General features: G+C 39.8%; 7 protein-coding genes across 13 annotated transcripts; 2 read left to right on the top strand and 5 right to left on the bottom strand.

Moving 5' to 3' along the window:
- Positions 1 to 2: 2 nt before the first annotated feature.
- Positions 3 to 5351, bottom strand: LOC106346368 (serine/threonine-protein phosphatase 6 regulatory subunit 3-like). Of its 4 annotated transcripts, none has more exons than XM_013785668.3 (19): positions 5084 to 5349; positions 4797 to 4900; positions 4626 to 4715; positions 4469 to 4544; positions 4273 to 4347; positions 4151 to 4204; positions 3712 to 3771; positions 3512 to 3628; positions 3252 to 3346; positions 2945 to 3153; positions 2471 to 2568; positions 2268 to 2371; positions 2016 to 2178; positions 1731 to 1853; positions 1486 to 1568; positions 1204 to 1336; positions 1087 to 1116; positions 899 to 969; positions 3 to 808 (listed from the first exon to the last, which is right to left on the bottom strand). In XM_013785668.3, exons 1-19 carry the CDS (start codon positions 5120 to 5122, stop codon positions 106 to 108), a joined length of 2427 nt encoding a protein of 808 aa, XP_013641122.2. In that variant the 5' UTR covers positions 5123 to 5349; the 3' UTR covers positions 3 to 105. The 4 variants fall into 4 exon arrangements, with proteins under 4 accessions (XP_013641122.2, XP_013641123.2, XP_048638003.1 ...); XM_013785669.3 differs by having other exon boundaries at positions 3 to 805; positions 5084 to 5346; XM_048782046.1 differs by having other exon boundaries at positions 899 to 1116; positions 5084 to 5351.
- A 531-nt stretch (positions 5352 to 5882) lies between these two features.
- Positions 5883 to 6600, bottom strand: LOC106351206. Its single transcript, XM_013791020.3, has one exon. The coding sequence runs from the start codon at positions 6486 to 6488 to the stop codon at positions 6066 to 6068; it is 423 nt and encodes a 140-aa protein (XP_013646474.2). The 5' UTR covers positions 6489 to 6600; the 3' UTR covers positions 5883 to 6065.
- An 823-nt stretch (positions 6601 to 7423) lies between these two features.
- On the top strand, positions 7424 to 8885 carry LOC106351207 (chromatin accessibility complex protein 1-like). Its single transcript, XM_013791021.3, has 4 exons — positions 7424 to 7795; positions 8069 to 8153; positions 8455 to 8496; positions 8587 to 8885. Exons 1-4 carry the CDS (start codon positions 7463 to 7465, stop codon positions 8658 to 8660), a joined length of 534 nt encoding a protein of 177 aa, XP_013646475.2. The 5' UTR covers positions 7424 to 7462; the 3' UTR covers positions 8661 to 8885.
- Positions 8886 to 9244: 359 nt separating this feature from the next.
- On the bottom strand, positions 9245 to 11560 carry LOC106346370 (elongation factor 1-alpha 1). The gene is made up of 3 exons (XM_013785674.3): positions 11353 to 11560; positions 10481 to 10957; positions 9245 to 10395 (listed from the first exon to the last, which is right to left on the bottom strand). The coding sequence occupies exons 2-3, from the start codon at positions 10940 to 10942 to the stop codon at positions 9508 to 9510; spliced, it is 1350 nt and encodes a 449-aa protein (XP_013641128.1). The 5' UTR covers positions 10943 to 10957; positions 11353 to 11560; the 3' UTR covers positions 9245 to 9507.
- Positions 11561 to 11744: 184 nt separating this feature from the next.
- Positions 11745 to 13726, bottom strand: LOC106346371 (pentatricopeptide repeat-containing protein At1g62350). 3 transcript variants are annotated; one of them, XM_013785675.3, is made up of 3 exons: positions 13363 to 13721; positions 12459 to 12885; positions 11745 to 12134 (listed from the first exon to the last, which is right to left on the bottom strand). In XM_013785675.3, exons 1-2 carry the CDS (start codon positions 13684 to 13686, stop codon positions 12463 to 12465), a joined length of 747 nt encoding a protein of 248 aa, XP_013641129.1. In that variant the 5' UTR covers positions 13687 to 13721; the 3' UTR covers positions 11745 to 12134; positions 12459 to 12462. The 3 variants fall into 3 exon arrangements, with proteins under 3 accessions (XP_013641129.1, XP_013641130.1, XP_048638005.1); XM_013785676.3 differs by having other exon boundaries at positions 11800 to 12186; positions 13363 to 13725; XM_048782048.1 differs by lacking the exon at positions 11745 to 12134 and having other exon boundaries at positions 12313 to 12885; positions 13363 to 13726.
- Positions 13727 to 14607: 881 nt separating this feature from the next.
- Positions 14608 to 15854, top strand: LOC106346373 (protein disulfide-isomerase 5-1). 2 transcript variants are annotated; one of them, XM_013785679.3, is made up of 5 exons: positions 14608 to 14663; positions 14739 to 14891; positions 15129 to 15187; positions 15279 to 15454; positions 15556 to 15854. In XM_013785679.3, the coding sequence occupies exons 2-5, from the start codon at positions 14784 to 14786 to the stop codon at positions 15645 to 15647; spliced, it is 435 nt and encodes a 144-aa protein (XP_013641133.2). In that variant the 5' UTR covers positions 14608 to 14663; positions 14739 to 14783; the 3' UTR covers positions 15648 to 15854. The 2 variants fall into 2 exon arrangements, with proteins under 2 accessions (XP_013641133.2, XP_022576297.2); XM_022720576.2 differs by having other exon boundaries at positions 14621 to 14663; positions 14744 to 14891.
- Positions 15855 to 16089: 235 nt separating this feature from the next.
- On the bottom strand, positions 16090 to 19195 carry LOC106346372. Its single transcript, XM_013785678.3, has 7 exons — positions 18883 to 19195; positions 18621 to 18676; positions 17655 to 18541; positions 17364 to 17562; positions 17015 to 17212; positions 16560 to 16933; positions 16090 to 16463 (listed from the first exon to the last, which is right to left on the bottom strand). Exons 1-7 carry the CDS (start codon positions 19086 to 19088, stop codon positions 16323 to 16325), a joined length of 2061 nt encoding a protein of 686 aa, XP_013641132.2. The 5' UTR covers positions 19089 to 19195; the 3' UTR covers positions 16090 to 16322.
- Positions 19196 to 19412: the final 217 nt, after the last annotated feature.

Raw genomic sequence — 19412 nt, 5'->3', positions numbered from 1 at the left:
AAGAGTCTCTTAAACCAAATTTCAACTAAAAAAACAAAAGTTTTCTTACACAAACACTCTCATACAAAATCATTAATGTACAAGATAACATTCTATTTATTCGTCTCACTCCATAACTCCGACTTCTTGATCAACTTTCCAGTAATTGTTATCGTTGAACTCCTTCACTCCCGAACTTTCCTCCTCCGCCTTTTGGTTCTCAACCGTCGTCTCCATCTTCCTCTTCATGGCTCCAGCTTCTCCTACTGTCCCTTCTTTCATCGCTTGCTCCATTGCTTTCTCTGTCCCTTCTGCTTCCACTCCCACAAACTCCACATCCTTCTCGAACAGCGATTTTTCTGTTGGGGAAGACGACCCGTTTGGAATCACAGGTTCGGTTTTTGCCTCGGGCGTTGGTATGTCGAGGTTCATCATGTTTTTGCTGTCATCATCATCTTCATCATCAAGGAATGGGTTCAGACCAGTGCCACTCACTTGCATATCGGATGATGGCTCGCTCCACCCAACCCATTCCGGTGGCTGTTCTGCTAAAGCTTCTTCGGTTTTCTCCAACGTGTTGAAGTCGAAGAACCCCATTGGACTCTCCATCTGATAGTTGGTTTCAGCTGCGCTATCCTTTGGATTCCTGGTTAGATCATCGTCTTCTTCTCCAACAACCACCTCGTCGTCGTCGCTGCTGCTAGTGTTGGCATTGAAGGCTCTGTTCAGTTCCTCGTCCTGCAACGTATTGGAACCTGCTGCGTCGGAGGGCGTGCTGCCGAACCTGTTGTCTTGGAATGTGAACCAATCTGAATTTGTAAACAAGCTGCTGCGAAGTAATGAGAAAGATTCAAGTCATTATCAAGCAAGGACACGAGGACACCTGTATCAGCAGAGAAAGAGAAAAGAAAAGGCTCACCTTCCTTGGTCATCTCCGAGTCTTAAGGATGAAATTACTACTTCAGCAGATTCATCGTCGAAGTACACATCCTGTGTTAGTATGAACAAATACCAATTTTCAAAAACAATGTTATTGAGGTACATCCCTGTATGTATCATGGTGTGATAAAAGAACAAAAGTGGGATGAGGAACTGTGCAAGGATTACATCATCATCTCTGTCGAGAGCATTGTGATCCTGACCAAACAAGATAAGAAAAAAAATTCAGTACAGTTAAATCGTTCGTAAATGAGGGGAAAAGCGAGCACTAGGATGAGAAGATACCTCTTCATTGTCATCGTTTCCATACATTTTATACGTAAATGCTTGGCTCAAATTATTGGCCAGAGCCGCAACATCGTAATCCTTGTCTTCCTCATCGCTATCTCTTGTCCTATCTTGTATTGTGGTTGGGCGCCTACATTTAACAGTGGGGTTCAGGAAAATTAAAAACCAAGAGTGAATATAATATTCAAACCGGACAAGCTCATGAATATTCATATGTAGCAGTGACTGATCATGTAGACGGTTATTATATGATTAGTGAGCCAGAGGTAATGAACTTACCCGCATCCCCATCTGTAGACATTCTCAACAGTGTTGCGCTCCTGTAGAACACTACCTTGCCACTCATTCCATTCGCTGTTTTCCTAAAGATTTGAGAATGAACAAAGCCCAATCAGCAAGCATGAAAAGTGCGCTGAGTGCGAGGACACCTCATTGCAAGACTCGACTAATGGTTTTATATTCCATGTGGAGTGCCAAAAAAGAGGCACAAGAAAAACTACACAGCAAGAGATTGTACTACCAACCTGAAGGTATGCCTTTAGCTGGTCATTGCTGTTACTCAACTGACCAATTTTATTTGATATTCTTGTGATGTGTCCAATATATCCGACTCGAGGGGGTTTCTTCCCAGTTGCTGCTGCAGTAGGCTACCTCACACAAAAGACAAAGGAAATGGCAAAGAGTACTGGTTAGGTAAATGAACTTTGGAGCAGTGAATCAATGGCTCTAACTTGGTGCTTCCTTAACATGACACTATGTCATATACCAATGATCAGTTTAAACTTTGTGAACATAGCAAATGGAAATACCTGGCTATCACCTGAGAGATCCGAGTCCCTGTCTGAAGCGAGGAATTTTCCAATCATATTGCATTCTCGAAGAATATGGTTAACCATCAAATCGCTCTTGTTTTCCAGACAAGAAAGTATTATAGTCTCCACTTGATGATGCAGAGCGTTATTGAACGGGTACCTTCATATGTTGACAGTGTTTGATTATTTAAAATAATAGTAGAAAACGCAACACTGAGATCAAGAGTTTGAAGGTTAGTAAATGCCTACTCAAAAAATAGATCAATGGTTCTTTTGATTACTCCTGAACTAACTAACTCCTTCTGTGCAGCTTCACTTCCAGTTCTCAACAAAACTGCAATAAACTCCACAATCTGAAAGAAAAACAATAGGGACACTGAGTCTAATTAAGTATATATTTATATATTAAAAAGTACTGTTGCTGTCGTAGAACTACAACTTTTGGATCAGACCTTTAGACGATGCTTTCCAAGAGGAGGCCTCAGTTCACCATATGTTGTAGGCAATACTGTGCTGTCAGATGCTACATTGAGAAGCATAAGCAAGTCGCCTGCAGAAAAAAGATATTGATCATTAAGGACATTGAATACGTAAACCCTGATTTGGAATACTTGTATGAGACAGTAGCCTACATATACAAGAAGTGCTACGAAAGTATTTCAAAACTTTATGGAATTGATGTGAAACCAGTTTCCTTTTAATCAATACAAACCAAAATAGAACTGACACCATAGCGACCAGCGAAAATCAAACATGACATGTAAATAGAGGTTAAATCCTCACAAATTGGAAGAAATATCACAAAAGAAAAAGGGTACTATTCTCCATTTGCAAAACTAGATTATGTGCATCCAATCCCAAAAGGGGCAAAGTAATAATCTTGATAGTCATGTGAAGATATTACATCATATGATGATCCAACTTACTTAGTTTAGGCAGCATGGCACCAATAGTCTCCTGAGACACTGGGACAGGAGACTCGAACATCTGTTGACCTCTATAAGAATTAAACATAGATGATGTCGGAGCTGATTTTCTCGGATCCAACAGAGAGGTGCATACTGAAAGCGAATGAACTAGACCCGATTTAGAGTGTGAGTCTTCAAAAGCATGACCAAATATCCTAGCAACGAAGCTGCAAAAAGAGGGAAAAAGTTGTATTGCCACGTGAAATACTTCTGTCTCAATATACTGAAGCAATATGAATCAATAATGCAATAAAAGATTACAAACCCGGGGCTAGAGAGTTGTGTAGCTAAAGCTGATGGTGCATTCCGAGAAATTGCACATAATGTTTCTGCTGCATTTGCCTGAACCTCCGGAGGACTCTGATTCAAGTTGGAAAGATTGCAATAAACTACAAATATTAGATCAGAATGAAGTTGATAAAAGAAGCTAGAAAAACCGGATCAGATATCCTAGATTTATCAAACAGAAAGTCACGACTCACGAGCCTCTGGTCTGTTAATGAATATAGAAACATCACCACTTACAGATGGGTCGAGTTTGTCCACGATCATTTCAAGTAAATTGTTATCTGCCAGCCATTGCATCACATCAAGAAAGTTGGGATAGACTTGATCATCCGCCCCAACCAAGCGAACCAAAACCTAGACAGTATCACATAAATATTATTGCAAAAATCATCTCTGAAGCTACACCAAGTTGCACTGCGTCTAAACAAACCAATTACCTCCATGATGGATGTTATTCCAATCAAATCAACCAACTGGCAGAGAACACTTTGATGCCCCTGTGATAATCAGAAGTGACATTAAGAACTGTAGCCAGTGTAGTTACCTCAACACAAAACAAAACAAAACATAAACAATTCAACTAATATTTGCTGTAACGACAAAAAAAATTGCGAATTTGCGAAGAGTCATGTCAATCATATCTTCTTACAATGCACTGAGTCGACAGAGATCTATACGCAAAGACTATAATGGAATATGTTATTAAAGTCATCTCATCTAAATTTTCAACCACCTATAGTTCAATCATATTGACCCAGGCTTGATGGAAACGTGTATACTTTTACAGCTACACTAAAAATCTAGTCGTAAAACTCATGCAAAAGAGGGAAAAGAAAAATAAGATAACCATCCATTTAACTAAAATTTATTACTTACTTTCACATAATTCATAAGCGCAGCAGTCTTTCTGACCATAAGGCAAATGACAACCTACACCAAACAGAGACAAGTAAGGAAGTTGGCTAACACGTAAGCTTGTGTATTGTGAGAGGGAGTACCTTGCTGAAATAGCCTGCCAGCAATGCACTATGAGGACGACTTGGTTCCAGAAAGGAAAAAAGCAAGTCCATCAGCTGCGAGAGAAAATTAAGCCAACAAATGAGATCCAGGGTAAGTTGATAACCATAAAACATATCAAAGATGCACAAAAAGTTTGCGGGAAAGGGTAAAATGATGAATGAAAAAAGGAAATACCTCTTCTTCCTCCACCAAAGTTTTAAGAATAACATCAATTTCACATGTAAATACTTCACACGAGATGAATGGAAACCTAAGAGAAGAAGAATCTATTTATTAGCTCGAGAGGATCGAATGAGTAAGACAAGAAGGTAACTCCAATGAAGCATATTACTTGAAAGCACGTTTACTATCATCAGCATCATTCGGAGGCTCTTCAACAATGTACCGCAACAACTGCTCCACCTGAGCTTTATCCCTTAGACTGCAAACATCAATAACCAATCAATAAATAAAGCTTTCAAAGAAACAGCAAATTATTAATGATTAAAAAAAACAAACTTACAAGTTTATGAGGCGGCTATTCAAAGCCTTGCATTCTTGAATAATCTCTTCCTCGTCAAGAAGCTCCTCCAAAGTGAAATTTTCTTTGTCTAGTATCGTCTCCACCTAGGGAATAACATAAAAATGGAATAAACAAACAAGAACGCAGCAGCGAAACAAAGAGGAGCAGTATTAATAATTCAAGAAAACGAATCTAATTTTCAAAACAGAAACTATATCGATTGCAAGGGGAAATCAACCACACCACTGGACATAGACGAGAGGGAAAACATCTACAAGTTAACTCACCGGAGAAGATGCAGAGAGAGAAGTGAGCTTCCAGAACATGGCTGCTGCGAGGGAGGAGGAGTTGAGCTGAGAGAAGCTTCGCCGTAGCTGAGAAGAGCTTGGCTAGATCCGCGCCTAGAACCCTAGGGGTGAGTCTAAGGTAATCGCTTATTCGCAGCGATTTCGTCTGGGAGGAGCTGAAAAACCCTAACCGATCCGATCAATCAAGAGAGAGAGAGAGAGCGACGGATGGTGGAGATCCAAGTTTTGAAAAAAAATTGCATAAAACAAGGGGAAAAGTGAAAATGGGGAAACTTATTAGGCGTATTATTAATTGTTTCTGTTAATAATCAATCTTATAGAAGGGACTTGAGTGTTTGTTAATTAATCATTAATTAATGGTTAAATTGTTATTTCGAAAAATTCGTGTGTAATTAAGGACTTGTTATTTTTCTTCGTGGATGATTGTGGTGGTAGTCACGGTGGTGGTGATGAATAGTCTCGTTATGGATCATGTCATCTTTTTGTATAAAAGAAAAGTATTTATAATGTAATGTATGTTTCACCTCACTTTATAAAGCTTTGGGTCACGCCTATGACGGAGGATTAGCAGCATGGTTTGCTAGAAGATATAGATAGTTTTCTTATGATTCTTATTAAAACTAAGTACCAATGCAACATACATTGTGAAACTTACAAATTTTTTTGTTCGAATAAATTTAACATTTTATTAAGTATAACCAAAGCACAGGTGACTTGTGATAAACATCACATTTATTTATTGAAATAAAGTCAGCTCTTTTGCGGAATATACAGCGGGTTGAACGAACAAGCAAGCAATTTTGTGGATACAGATTGCAAATTGCACACTTACAAGTAACAACACACACAAACATAACAATTTAAATTTGAGCTTTTCATCAAAGAAAAAGAAGAAAAGCTGTGGAACATGGTTGAATTATACATGGACGATATAGGAAGAACAGAGTAATAAAACAAAGGCTCAGCAATGCCATCTCTTGGAAGGGCTTTTAGTCGGAGAAGAAGATCCAACAACTTTATCAACCAACTTCCTCAACCCCTTCTTCTTCTTCGTTTTCTTCGAGTTATCATCTCTCTTACTCTCTTCTTCAACCTCTTCTTCAAACTTTATACACAGCTTAAGAACTTGCTCCTCCACATTGTTTAGTCTCTCTAGCAAAGTTCCTTTTCTCTCGGTCTCCTCTATCACTTGCTCCATCGAACGGCACTGAACCTTCCCTATGCTCCTCGGCGAAGACAGATCAAGCGACGATGGTTGAGTCCCACTAGATGGAGTCGATGGGCTAGAGCTTCTCGGTGAGCTTCCTTTCATCTCTTCTAGCTTCCTCACCATGACATCTATACGGTCCAGTCTTGAAAGGATGGGTTCTTCTACCATATCCATTGATGATGATAACAATGAGAGACGACACCTATTTCTCGTTATCGCCCGCTTCGCAGCTTTGGTTGTCTCGGAGTTGTTAAAGACGAGACAGGAATTGGAGGTCGAAGACAAGAACTACGGCCACGTTTAATATTACAGAGAGAGTTAGCTAGGGCGTTACGCGTGTCGTCGGTCCACACGTGGTGATTCTACTTTTCCGACACCGCTCATACGTCCAACATTACTCCCATGCTTCCTTATCTAATCTAATCCCCAAAAATATCCTATGGATTATGTAGGAAACTAGATAATGCTTTTTAGTTTTTGTTGCATTGTTTGATATATGAAAAGCACAAGCATGCTATAGCTTCTTGAAACATTTTATTTTAATAGTTTTCAACTGTATTAAGAAATTCAAATTATGTGTTCAAAAAAAAAATTATAAAACAAAATTGAAAAGTTTTTTATGATAATTATTTTTAAGTTTTTCACAAAAATAGAGAAAATGATCAAAATAAGTTTTAACTTAGAGTTAAATAATCTAGACTTACGATTTAAAGTTAAAATGTGGAGTTTTGGGAATAAAATTTTAGATTAAAAAAATAAATCTAAGATTTTCGAGAACAGATATTGAAAAGTTGAAATTTTCAAAATAAAAATGAACCATTTTGGTTATTTTTTTTTGAGAACTATTTTTATGATAAAAATTTAGAAAAAAAAACTATTTAAAAGAATTTCCCAACGAAATTTCGGTATTTTTTTTTTGTTCATAGTAATGAATATCGAATAATGTCTACAATTTGATTATATAGGAAAATAAATTAAAGTTTGGTTATGATAGGGGTTGGTTAGCCCAAATATTCAAGCCCTATGGGCATATTTATTTGAGCCTGGTGTGGTCCATTGGGCCTACATACTCAAAAATAGATAAGCCCATGTAAGAATCCATCGATATGCATCGGCAAAAAAGGGTGGAAAACAACAGTTCTGAAACAATGGTGTCGTCGAAGAAACCGAACCAGGAGAAGAAGCCGAAGAATGGTGACGGTCTCAACACGCGCAGCTCCGGCTCCAAAACGAAGAAGAAGACGGCGAATAAGGCGAAGTTAAAGGACGTTGCGGAGAAGGAGCCGGAGGTTCACGAGATCTCGGAATCGTCGAGCAGCGAAGGGAGGCGTGATGAGCCGAAGGAAAGCAATGGCGTCGTCGTTTCGGAAGACGCTAAGATGGTTAGGTTCCCGATGAATCGGATTCGGAGGATCATGAGAAGCGATAACTCAGCTCCTCAGATCATGCAGGACGCTGTCTTTCTTGTCAACAAAGCCACGGTATACTGACGTAGCTTGTGTCTCTTGACGCTATCTAATTAGTTTAGGAGATAATCATAATGAGCTACGCATTAAAGTTTCGTAATTTAGATTGGTGGTGAAGTTATCGATTCATCCCTGTGTTTAAGTGCTTTTTTAGTTACTGCTTGATTGTCTCAGTTTCATGTTGAATGTTTTTTTTTTTGGTATTTGTGGCTTTCATCATGTGTTATTTGAAATCGAGTTTCATGTTGTTTACAGTAACATCACTAATTGGTTGATTGTAATTTGAAGGAATTGTTCATTGAGCGGTTTTCTGAAGAAGCTTACGGAAGTTCTGTCCAGGACAAGAAGAAGTTCATCCACTACAAACATCTCTGTAAGCTCCGGTCTCATTCTTATCTGAACTAGTGTCTGATGTTTACCTTTATTACTGAAGTCCATGTTTGACGTGTTGAAAGTCACGTGATGATGCTTCCATGATTTTGAGTCAATATGGTGGTGTCTCCATTTAGGTGTAATGTTCAAGGGCCAGTCAAGTTTTAGAAAGATTATTATTGATGTGTTAACTTAATCTGTTATCATTACTTGCAAGACTTTGGTTGTGAAACAATCAATACTATTACAGTAGATGATTAATTGAAATCTTTTTCACAGTTTTCTTTTCTTCTCATTGGCAGCATCTGTAGTGAGTAACGAGGAGAGATATGAGTTCCTTGCAGGTACTCTATATATCCTACCAAGTATCCGTCTCTCTAAATTCTTCATTGTAACTGTAATCTAATGTAATTTGTAAAATTTTGAACTCATAGATTGTGTTCCTGAGAAACTAAAAGGAGAGGTGGCATTGGAGGAATGGGAAAGAAGTATGACAGATGTAGGCTGAGATGAGATAAAACCTGTTGGAACCTAACCTGAACCTTTGGGAATTTGAGTCATGTCCTGGTCAATCGGTTCCATCTGCCCAATCTCCACATTCCTTTATAATCCATAATGAGATTGCAAATAGTTCATTTCTAGAATATATTACCTTTTTTTTCTTTTTACTAGTTCGAGTTTGTAAGATTATAAGGTTTTATAATTTGGCTACAATGAAATTTATGATCGGCAATATGACATACTATCGCCCGGGTCATGTGTAACATTGTGAACGCAAGCATTATTACTGTGTGGAGTATGCTGTAACATATTGTAAACGCAGGCATCAAGAAGAACTTGTCATTGTCCAAAATCAGTTTAGTAGATGTAAGAACGAGAGATGAGGTTTGAAATGGGCATGTGAGTTATTCATTACAAATTTAGTTCAAAATGCAAGAAAAAATATGTAGTACTCGAGAGGTGGAATTCATTTAAGAAGCGTATGGGTATTGTTACAGCTCATGCAACATCAGTATTAAATCGATAGATGTGATATGCGATTAACGACCAGGAAATGAAACAGGCAACATAAGTAAATTAGACGAGAGACAATAACCGCAGGAATGTCATCATTTTCATAACAAAATATTCAAAACAGTTCATAATCCAAAAGCAAAAAGAAACAGAAAGCTTGAGAGAGACTAGTAGCTCCGCCACCTCCGATCAAGAACCCAATTACGAGAAGAGAGTTCTGAAGGAGACGAAACGAAGCTCTTACACAAACAAGCGACACAAAACCAAACTAACAATGCAAGAAAACTAAAATAGAACTTTGATTCATCTGCGGATGATAGAGAGTAGTTGATGACCGAACTTTACTTCGCACCCTTCTTGACGGCAGCCTTGGTCACCTTGGCTCCGGTAGGATCCTTCTTGTCCACGCTCTTGATGACACCGACTGCAACAGTCTGCCTCATGTCCCTCACAGCGAAACGTCCAAGTGGTGGGTACTCAGAGAAGGTCTCAACAACCATGGGCTTGGTCGGAGTCATCTTCACCATACCAGCATCACCATTCTTCAAAAACTTGGGCTCCTTCTCAATCTCCTTACCAGAACGCCTGTCAATCTTGGTGAGGATCTCAGAGAACTTCACCGCAATGTGGGACGTGTGGCAATCAAGAACCGGGGCGTAACCGTTACCAATCTGCCCAGGGTGGTTCATGATGATAACCTGGGAGGTGAAGTTAGCAGCACCCTTGGCAGGATCATCCTTGGAGTTGGATGCAACATACCCACGCTTGAGATCCTTGACAGCAACATTCTTCACGTTGAACCCGACGTTGTCACCTGGAAGCGCCTCCACAAGAGACTCGTGGTGCATCTCAACAGACTTAACCTCAGTGGTCAACCCTGAAGGAGCAAAGGTCACAACCATACCAGGCTTGAGCATACCGGTCTCAACACGACCCACCGGCACCGTTCCAATACCACCAATCTTGTAGACATCCTGAAGTGGTAGACGGAGGGGCTTGTCTGAAGGCCTCTTTGGCTCGTTGATCTGGTCAAGAGCCTCAAGGAGAGTTGGTCCCTTGTACCAGTCAAGGTTGGTGGACCTCTCAATCATGTTGTCACCCTCGAAACCAGAGATGGGAACGAAGGGGATTTTGTCAGGGTTGTACCCAACCTTCTTCAAGTAGGAAGACACCTCCTTGATAATCTCATCGTACCTCGCCTTGGAGTACTTGGGGGTAGTAGCATCCATCTTCAATGAACACAAACACAATTAGCATAAAACCAGTAACAGTATAATCACAATAACCAATGAAAAAAATGAAAAGCTAGCTCACCTTGTTACAGCAGCAAATCATCTGCTTGACACCAAGTGTGAAAGCAAGAAGAGCATGCTCACGAGTCTGCCCATCCTTAGAGATACCAGCCTCGAACCCACCAGTAGTGGAATCAATAATCAAAACAGCACAATCAGCCTGGGAGGTACCAGTGATCATGTTCTTAATGAAATCACGATGACCAGGAGCGTCAATAACCGTGCAGTAGTACTTGGTGGTCTCAAACTTCCAAAGAGCAATATCAATGGTGATACCACGCTCACGCTCAGCCTTAAGCTTGTCCAACACCCACGCGTACTTGAAAGACCTCTTGTTCATCTCAGCAGCCTCCTTCTCGAACCTCTCGATGACACGCTTGTCGATACCACCGAGCTTGTAGATCAAGTGACCGGTGGTGGTTGACTTCCCGGAGTCGACGTGGCCGATGACCACAATGTTGATGTGAAACTTCTCTTTACCCATGGCTTAAGTAAAAATCTGCAGATATTAAATTAACATACAAACGAATCTAAATCAGATCTAATCTTTCATCATCATCATAGGACTATCATCTGAGCTAAGCGAGCTACGAATCGTATCAATCAGAGGTTAACACGAAACGATCCGAGAGGTTCCACGACTTTAACACAAGACGATGAGAACATCGGACGTTCGTATGCTGCTCATGAATCAATCACACATTAACAATCGACAAAAGTATAATAGCTAGATCGATCTAATGAGCAAGAACACAGTTTATAATCAGTACGATCGTTGATTAACTCAATCTATAAGAGATTAAGCACGGATCAGAAGAAAATCTATACGATACTAATAGCGAAGAGCATCGAGTAACGAACGAACGAACTAGAAGGTGAGGACGAGAGGGGTACCTGAGAGGTAATAGCGGCTAGGTTGGAAGAGAAGATCGAGATGGAGGAAACTGGATGAGGAGCTACGTGTTTATATATATGGTGCTGAATCGAAAGGGAGGGTTAGGGTTTTAAAGATTATTTCGTTGACGAAGTTACGGCAATGCCCTTGTTTCGCCGTCAATACTTTTGCGTTTGGGGGTTGGGCCTTTGGGATATCTTCGGCCTCAAGTTAGTTTATTTGACGATCCAGAATGTTCGATTCTAAAGTGGATTTTCAGTTCACATTACGTAGCAAACCTTTGTTTTTTGGGTTCAACTTTTACAAAAGCAAATTAAAGACATCATTTAGGTTTCATTAAAGAAAAACAACACAATTGATTATTCTCAAATGTGATTTGGATATTTTGAAGTAAAGGTTTAATACAGTCTTAACATTAGTTCGATATAAATTGAACAATACAAAAGGATACACACTACAACATCATTAAGAACTGATGCAGACATCAAAATGCTTGTTCATCAGATAGAAAATGATATACATTACGAGAACCATAGATTATTCTATATTATAAGCTGTTTGGTGATGATAAATGTAACTAAAAAGTAGTTATAAAGAAAATGTGGAAATCATCACATATAAAAAAAAAAAAACTATCACTGATTATCAAACCATGGTGGACCAATTGTGACAATGAAGAGAGGAATTGCTATAAACTTTGTGCTAGACCACAAACTGTATTTCCTCATTCCTCATAAAAACTCTGTGTAGTGATTCCGCTAGTGATATCTTCTGCTGGCTCCTGCCATTTCATATACCCAATAAAGTTATGGTACAATGAACTGGTGATGTACCTAACAACAGTATGGAAGTAAGAATCAAAGAAAACACGACCTCAATGTTAGGATTAGAGTCTTGAGTAATACCCTTCTTTACCCAATATATAACTTCAATTAATTCATCTTAGTTAGGATTTGTAATCACGTAAGTGCAATTTAAACGAAAACTGGTGTAAGAGAACAAGTTATTGAAGGAGTGAAGGGGGTAAAGAAACTTTCATCACTTCCTTTCAATCAGTAAATAAAACAAGCAATGATTCAACCGAGAGAAAGCAGTATCTCAAAACCTGTTTATTCAAGATCACTATCTGTTCTAGCTTCGTCATCGCTCTCTTCGCACAAATCCTCAGGAGGATCATACACAACCATCCCAGGGAAAAGCTCCAAGAAATCGTCTTTCACCCTCTCTCTCAACTCAGGGTAAGGAACGAGTCCTTTCAGCATAACTCGAAAAGGCAGAGACAGAGGCGGGTCAGGAGAATCTCTCATCTCTCCATACAATCTCATCGCTTCCACCGGAAGCTCATTGTCCAAGAACGCTCTAACAAGGTCTCCAAACGTGTGCTGGTCAAACAAAACCCCTTCTCTCTTTAAATCTCCCCATACCTTGTTGGTTTCATCCACTCTCCTGTTTCTTGCAAGCATCATGAGCATGTCTCTGTAAAAGAACATGTCTGGTCTGTACCATATCTCTCTCCTCACAACTTCATAGAGCTGAAAAAAAAACATAAAAAAAAAAACAATTTCGATTTCAAATAAATGTAACAAAGCCTTCTCCTTTACACTAAACCCTAAACCATAAACCCCAAAACTTAACATTTAAAAAACTCTGCCTAAAGGTCACAAAGATTGAACCTTTAAACATAACCCATCAAACAAAAGAGACGAATTTGAATTTTTCAAATAAAACATGAACAAAAAATTGGAACTTTATTCCAAAATAAATGTAACAAAGCCTTCTCCTTAACACTAAACCTGAACCCTAAACCCTAAACCCCAAAACCTAACAACATTTAAAAAGCTCTGCCTAAAGGTTTTAGCTTTACTTCACAAGATTGAACCTTTAAACATAACCCATCAAAGGAAAGAGACGAATTTGAATTTTACAGCTAAAACATTAAAAAAAAATCGAAACTTGTTTCAAAATGCAATTGAAATTGATTAGACTCGTTGGGAGAAGTTTTCATTAACCTTCATACAGAGGAAAACTTGGTCTTGCCTCTGAAACTCGGCGAGAACGGAGACGAGATCGGACTTAAGGAGTCGAGAGACGTGAGAAGCAATGAATCGATCGAGACGGACGAGTTTGGTTTGAAGACGCTTGAGCTCCTTGGCGGCGATTAAACCTTCTTTGCTCATTTCTTTCTTCCGTCTCCATATCGATAAGCTGGGACTCGAAGCAGGTCCTGATAAGTACGAACGAACAGTGAGATCACTGTTTGAGAAACCAATTTGGCGAAGGAAGAAGAAGCTCTGAGGAATCGAGTGTTTAACTCTACGCAGGAGGATCAACATGTTCTTGAAGAAGAAGAAGGTTTATTGTTTGTAAAACTAATATAATGCGAACAGATTTAGGCCTAATAAACATAAGTTGGGCCCATACAGGCCCAAAACGTATGATTATACGCATAATAGTAAATAACCCAAATTTAAACCGACCCAAAAAATAAAGCAAAGACATGGATACTCGTTGCATTTGGTTTCCTTTCGTCTTAGTAAATATAAGTTGGGCCCATACATGCCCAAAACGTATGATTATATGCGTAACAGATCTGAGTAAATAATCCAAATCTAGACCGGCCCAAAAGATAAAGCAAAGAAATGGATACTCGTTGTATTTGGTTTGCTTTCGTCTTAGTAAACATAAGTTAGGCCCATACAGACCCAAAACGTATGATTATATGCGTAACAGATCTGAGTAAATAACCCAAATCTAGACTGGCCCAAAAGATAAAGCAAAGACATGGATACTCGTTGCATTTGGTTTGCTTTTGTCTTAGTAAACATAAGTTGGGCCCATACAGGCCCAAAACGTATGATTATATGCGTAATAGATCTGAATAAATAATCCAAATTTAGACCGACCCAAAAAATAAAGAAAAGACATGGATACTCGTTGCATTTGGTTTGCTTTCGTCTTAGTAAACATAAGTTGGACCCATACAGACCCAAAACGTATGATTATATGCGTAACAGATCTGGGTAAATAACCCAAATCTAAACCGGCCCATATAAGACCAAAAGGTAAAGCAAAGACATGGATAATCGAGACAAAAGTTTATTGTTGGTAACTAATATAATGCGAACATATTTAGGCCTAATAAACATAAGTTGGGCCCATACAGGCCCAAACAAGATGATTATATGCGAAACAGATCTGAGCTAAATAACCCAAATCTAAAGCGGCCCATAGAGGCCCAAAAGATAAAGCAAGGACATGGATACTCGTCTTCTCTGAATCTCTGGTCTGGTGGTGTATTGATTTGCAGAAGGTAAGCCGATTTAGACACTTCTAAGATCCGTTTTGATGTGATTCGATGAATCTTGATTTCTCGTCTTGGTTTCAGATTAGATTGAATTGAATTTGATTGCTGAATCTAGCTTTAGCTACGATGAAGCTCGGTGCTAGGCTTATTGCTTTTATGCTTCTCCTATCTCTTACGATTGTACTAACGAAAGCGGAAGTCATTACGTTGACCCCTGAAACTTTCTCCGACAAGGTAATGATCTGAAACTTTCCATCTGCTTGAGTAGAGATTCTCCTTTTAGTTTACTTACGTTTGTTTTGACCTTCTCGCTTAGATTCTTAATTTAGTCTCTATGTCTTGTTCTTGGGGTTTGGTGATTAGATCGGTTTTGTCAAAGACCAAAGTGTCTAGCTTCAGATGGTTGGTGGCATCTCTTGTTGTCGTGTGAATTTTTACTCTCTCTCTCTCTCTTTTGGTTTGTTGGTTCAGGTGAAGGAGAAGGATACTGCGTGGTTTGTAAAGTTCTGTGTTCCTTGGTGTAAGCACTGGTTAGTTTTTTCTTGTCTAGTGACTGAGTGGTTTTGCCTTTGTTTTTTTCACTTTTGTTGATGAGATTGGATCTGAGTGTATGTATGTCAGCAAGAAATTGGGGAACTTGTGGGAAGAATTGGGGAACGCAATGGAAGGTGACGATGAAATTGAGATTGGGGAAGTAGATTGTGGTAAAAGCAGAGATGTTTGCACCAAAGTTGAGATTCATTCCTATCCAACGTTCAAGCTATTTTACAATGGAGAAGAAGTTTCAAAATACCAAGGTAACTATACTTTGCTTTACAGCTTATGATTTTTAACCTATGCTTTGAGTATAAGCCTAACTTGAGCTTCTTTTATCATGCTTACATTTATATGAACTTAGGTAAAAGAGACGTTGAATCGCTCAAGACGTTTGTTGTAGAGGAAACTGAAAAGGCAGCAGAAAAAGCACAACTTGAAGACAAGGAACTGTGATTCATCCTTTTGTTCATTCAGTTTTGCTTATGCAGTTGACTTAGTTTCACCACAAGTTAGATAGGCATGGTGGCGGAATAGATCAAGTCTTTTGGATTTATATGCCTTCCAAACACATACTGTTTTTTCAGTTTCAGTGCGAGACAACGATCACTGACACTCTTCTGTTGTATTTTCGTTTACGAGCAATTGCATTGTGCTTTGATATTTTATATTTGGTGGAACCCATATAACACATTCCCAAACCTTGACATTACATTGAGATAGATAGACTCAAGAGTGTGATCTTTGTATTGGAGCCTCTCAGTTTGATGCGAACGTAGCAACAGCCAACATATGAGAAATGCAAATTCAGAAACTCGGTTCTGTTTAATGCACCAACTCTCACATGTTATTTGATTAATAAACTTTCAGAGTATTGTCCATCAACTGACTAATAGAGTGGGGCAAAAAAAAGCATTCTCAATATTTACTTGACACAAGAATACGTTGCTATCCAAAGAGAACTAATCTCGGTTTTCATCAAGAAAAAAGAACTAATCTCAGTACAATTTCTCCTTAACAATGGCTAATATAGACCTCCAACGCCCAACAAACATTAGCAGTCTCAAGCAAAATCCACTTTTCTTGAATTGTTAGATGCAACAAACGAGTTTCACGGGGGATAAATGAGTTTTAGTCATCAGTTTCAGAATCAACTACTTGTAGGATGTTAAGAGCCGAAGAACCAAGATTCATCCCACGAACAACACCTCCATACCCCACCTTGATTTTGTGGCACATTAGCAGAATAGAGTCCCATAGCGCTGTTCGTCCCTGTTCCAGTAACCATTTTTAGAAACCATTTCCACATCCATACATGCATATTGTATGACAAAAGTACTTAATACATATAAAACATTCATCATTTACCTGAAGGGTAAACTGCACCTTCTTGTCCCAGTACAAGGCAAACGTGGGAGGACATTGCTTGTCCACAGCAAGTACACATGCGCCAGGATGGAGTGTAGAAGGTACACCTGATATCACAGCTACGTACTTCTCTGGGAATCTTTCTTTTGGAGGCAAAACCCCCAAGAATAACGGATTCCTGCTTGACTGAGTCCCTGTATAAGAACTGGGGTCCAGATGCAACATCCATTTCGGGTGTTCCAAGTAGGCACAGAACAAGTACAGAAGTAGATGAGAATCGGTTGGAGGCTCCAGGCTCCATTTCTTGTTTTTCTCACGAGCATCTGCCCTTCCGTTGTACTCGTAGTTCTTCACACATGTTCCTTCCGCGAGCTCTGCAAAAAGCCAACGAGAGTTAATAGAGTCATGATAGGTCAACTAATATTTGAATGGAATATTTCTTTAACGTTTTATACCTCTGATTCTTTGCACCGTGTAGTCTGCTGGAATGCTGCTACGTGGAAGTAAACCCTTGACCCACTCTCCTTTCATTAATCCCTGAAGCCTCTGATGTTCGCTAATAGCATCAACGCATTCCTGCATAACGGGTATTAGTGCCGCTTGCTGTTGCTGCTGTTGTTGCTGAAACTGCTGGTTCTCTGTACGCAGCTTTTCTGCAGATGGTAGAAGAAACATTTAGCAACATCAGATGACATGATATCAACATTCAGTGATTTACTAAGAAAAATCAACACTAATTTGAAAACAACCGAACATCACTTCTTTTGGACACATAACTTAGAAGTTTTAGTAAAGGTTACTTACGCATGGTGGCATCAATAGCCTGTACAAGATTAGCACGTAACTGGTGAAGAATAGCGTCTTCATCGAGAGAATAAGATGGCTGCCACCCTTTTGAACGATCAACTGGTAATGCAGTAGGAGCGGTTCCATTTGTTGACAAATCAGCTCCAACTTGACAAACGGTGACATTAACACCTAGCTTCGCTGCTGTTTGCATTACCTACACACATTAAAACTCTTTAAGTAAATGGTCAAGGAAACATAAGGAAACAATAAATTATCATTCTGCCCCTTATTTGGATATGATCAAACCTGAATATGACTGGTTTCAATCTTGTTAAGCAGAGGTTTGAGCAAAACTGAAGAACACCATTGCCTTAGTCTGTCACGCCAGTATTCTATCTGAGGATACACGCCTAGTTGCCTAAAACCTTCGATCGCCTGTTCTAAGGACATGGGTGTGGGGAAATCACCCTCTCCTTTCTTTGGTGGAGTCGTAAATTTCTGAGCACCAGGAGACATCCTAACAACTCTTAGTGGTGTACTCCTAGTAGTCCCAGACAAACCAGCTGAACCACCAACAGGACTCGGACTAGCCATGGCAAAACTCCCTACTGTTGGCGGAGGAGTCCGCACCTTCCCAGCTGACTCAGTGATTTTCTCATCTACTTCTGCCAAAAGCTGCTCAAGCTGCTCCTCTGTAGCAATGTCTCTTGCAGAACTTCGTCTACCAGACCAAGGACTAGAAACAGCCTTATCCTGACCAGACGAAGCTCGGTTGGAAGAAGCTGGTGAGCTAGAAGGTACAAGATACATTGCCGGTGAACCCATCTGTTTGGAGGGAGTGTTAAACGGACTAATCTGACTCCCACTACGAGAACTCAGCTTATCACCAGCACTGGACGATTTATGCGCTGAACCAGTAAGATTCTGATGGATAGGGACAAGCGGCTCTAACGACCGTGTTGGTTTCAATGCGGGACGACTCTTGGGAGATTCTGATACACCCTGATCAGCTCTTTTCTTTATCCCAAGAAGCTCAAGCTGACGGCTTGTTAGAGAAAACTGATCTTTGGCTTCTTTAGTTTCAGCTCCAGCAGCAAACTTAGATCTGTGCAGAGATAGCCCTTTCGAGAAAGCCATCATAGCTCCAATACAAATCAAAGCCACCAGTCCTTGCCACGCCTTTACAGTAACATCTGAAAGCAAAATAGGTCGATTTCAGATTACACTAAGAAACATAAAATACATAAAAGGAGAAAGGAAAATGGAACTCACAAGCTGCCTCTTGTGTTATCCTCCCGAATGTTAAAGCATTCGTCAATCGTTTCTCCCTGAAACCATGAGATGATCAAACGAAACGTTAGTTACACTACGGAGTTTCATCATCGTGAAAGATCTACATACAAGCCCTAACACATCAGGAAGTTCGATGACGATAGTGATATTCCGAAAACCTAGATTCAAATACTCTAACAACGCAACTAAGTGGCAATGCTTCACTCAAGTACGAAGTTCAAGCTAGATTGCTCGCACGTACCCGGCCGTGAAGGAAACGAGAGAGAAAACTGAAGCGATTGAGAGCACGAATATGTAGAAAAGGACGGATTTAGAGGGACGGATGCTATTGGCGGTGGAAGCGGCGGCGAGAGCAGGGTTCCGGTACACAGAGAACTTGGATGGCTTGGGAGAAGGAGATGAACCCTGCGGCGAGATGTTAGCATTCCTCCTCGCATCAGTGTCCATGGCAAGCAGGAATCTGAGTTTTCTCGAGAAACCCCAATGCGGAGAGGGGAAGGAGGTTTTAGGGCTCGTTGGATTTTCGCAGCTGGCTCTCCTCTCCGCGCCTAATGTTTCATTTTGTTTGATAATAAAAGTTTTGTTTCGGCCCAATTATGTTTTTGTAGGCCCAATTGTGTTTTCCGGCCCAATTTTCATTAATATAAAGCCCAAAGACTCTACAAAGATGGAGTGAGGTTTCCGCTAATATCCCCCGTACTTATAAAACGATCAAATTACACCCCGAGAAGATTAGTTGTCATTACCACACCTTTAAATCGAGGTTATGTA

Source organism: Brassica napus, chromosome A6 (genome assembly GCF_020379485.1).
Source record: "Brassica napus cultivar Da-Ae chromosome A6, Da-Ae, whole genome shotgun sequence".
Classification (NCBI taxonomy): domain Eukaryota; kingdom Viridiplantae; phylum Streptophyta; class Magnoliopsida; order Brassicales; family Brassicaceae; genus Brassica; species Brassica napus.
Note: the sequence above shows the minus strand (reverse complement) of the source record. Positions and strands in the feature narration are given on the sequence as shown.

Coding starts and splice junctions, on each gene's coding strand:
- LOC106346368 (XM_048782046.1), bottom strand. CDS start 5,122: ATGTTCTGGAAGCTCACTTCTCTCTCTGCATCTTCTCCG. Junction 3,629..3,711: donor GAATAACATCCATCATGGAG/GTAATTGGTTTG, acceptor GATACTGTCTAG/GTTTTGGTTCGCTTGGTTGG. Junction 3,154..3,251: donor ACACAACTCTCTAGCCCCGG/GTTTGTAATCTT, acceptor CTCTTTTTGCAG/CTTCGTTGCTAGGATATTTG.
- LOC106351206 (XM_013791020.3), bottom strand. CDS start 6,488: ATGGATATGGTAGAAGAACCCATCCTTTCAAGACTGGACCGTATAGAT.
- LOC106351207 (XM_013791021.3), top strand. CDS start 7,463: ATGGTGTCGTCGAAGAAACCGAACCAGGAGAAGAAGCCGAAGAATGGT. Junction 8,154..8,454: donor CATCCACTACAAACATCTCT/GTAAGCTCCGGT, acceptor TCTCATTGGCAG/CATCTGTAGTGAGTAACGAG. Junction 8,497..8,586: donor GAGATATGAGTTCCTTGCAG/GTACTCTATATA, acceptor TTGAACTCATAG/ATTGTGTTCCTGAGAAACTA.
- LOC106346370 (XM_013785674.3), bottom strand. CDS start 10,942: ATGGGTAAAGAGAAGTTTCACATCAACATTGTGGTCATCGGCCACGTC. Junction 10,396..10,480: donor TGATTTGCTGCTGTAACAAG/GTGAGCTAGCTT, acceptor TGTTCATTGAAG/ATGGATGCTACTACCCCCAA.
- LOC106346371 (XM_048782048.1), bottom strand. CDS start 13,686: ATGTTGATCCTCCTGCGTAGAGTTAAACACTCGATTCCTCAGAGCTTC. Junction 12,886..13,362: donor AAGTTTTCCTCTGTATGAAG/GTTAATGAAAAC, acceptor TTTTTTTTTCAG/CTCTATGAAGTTGTGAGGAG.
- LOC106346373 (XM_013785679.3), top strand. CDS start 14,784: ATGAAGCTCGGTGCTAGGCTTATTGCTTTTATGCTTCTCCTATCTCTT. Junction 14,892..15,128: donor CTGAAACTTTCTCCGACAAG/GTAATGATCTGA, acceptor TTGTTGGTTCAG/GTGAAGGAGAAGGATACTGC. Junction 15,188..15,278: donor GTTCCTTGGTGTAAGCACTG/GTTAGTTTTTTC, acceptor TATGTATGTCAG/CAAGAAATTGGGGAACTTGT.
- LOC106346372 (XM_013785678.3), bottom strand. CDS start 19,088: ATGGACACTGATGCGAGGAGGAATGCTAACATCTCGCCGCAGGGTTCA. Junction 18,677..18,882: donor CTCGTTTCCTTCACGGCCGG/GTACGTGCGAGC, acceptor TCATGGTTTCAG/GGAGAAACGATTGACGAATG. Junction 17,563..17,654: donor TTGAAACCAGTCATATTCAG/GTTTGATCATAT, acceptor TAATGTGTGTAG/GTAATGCAAACAGCAGCGAA.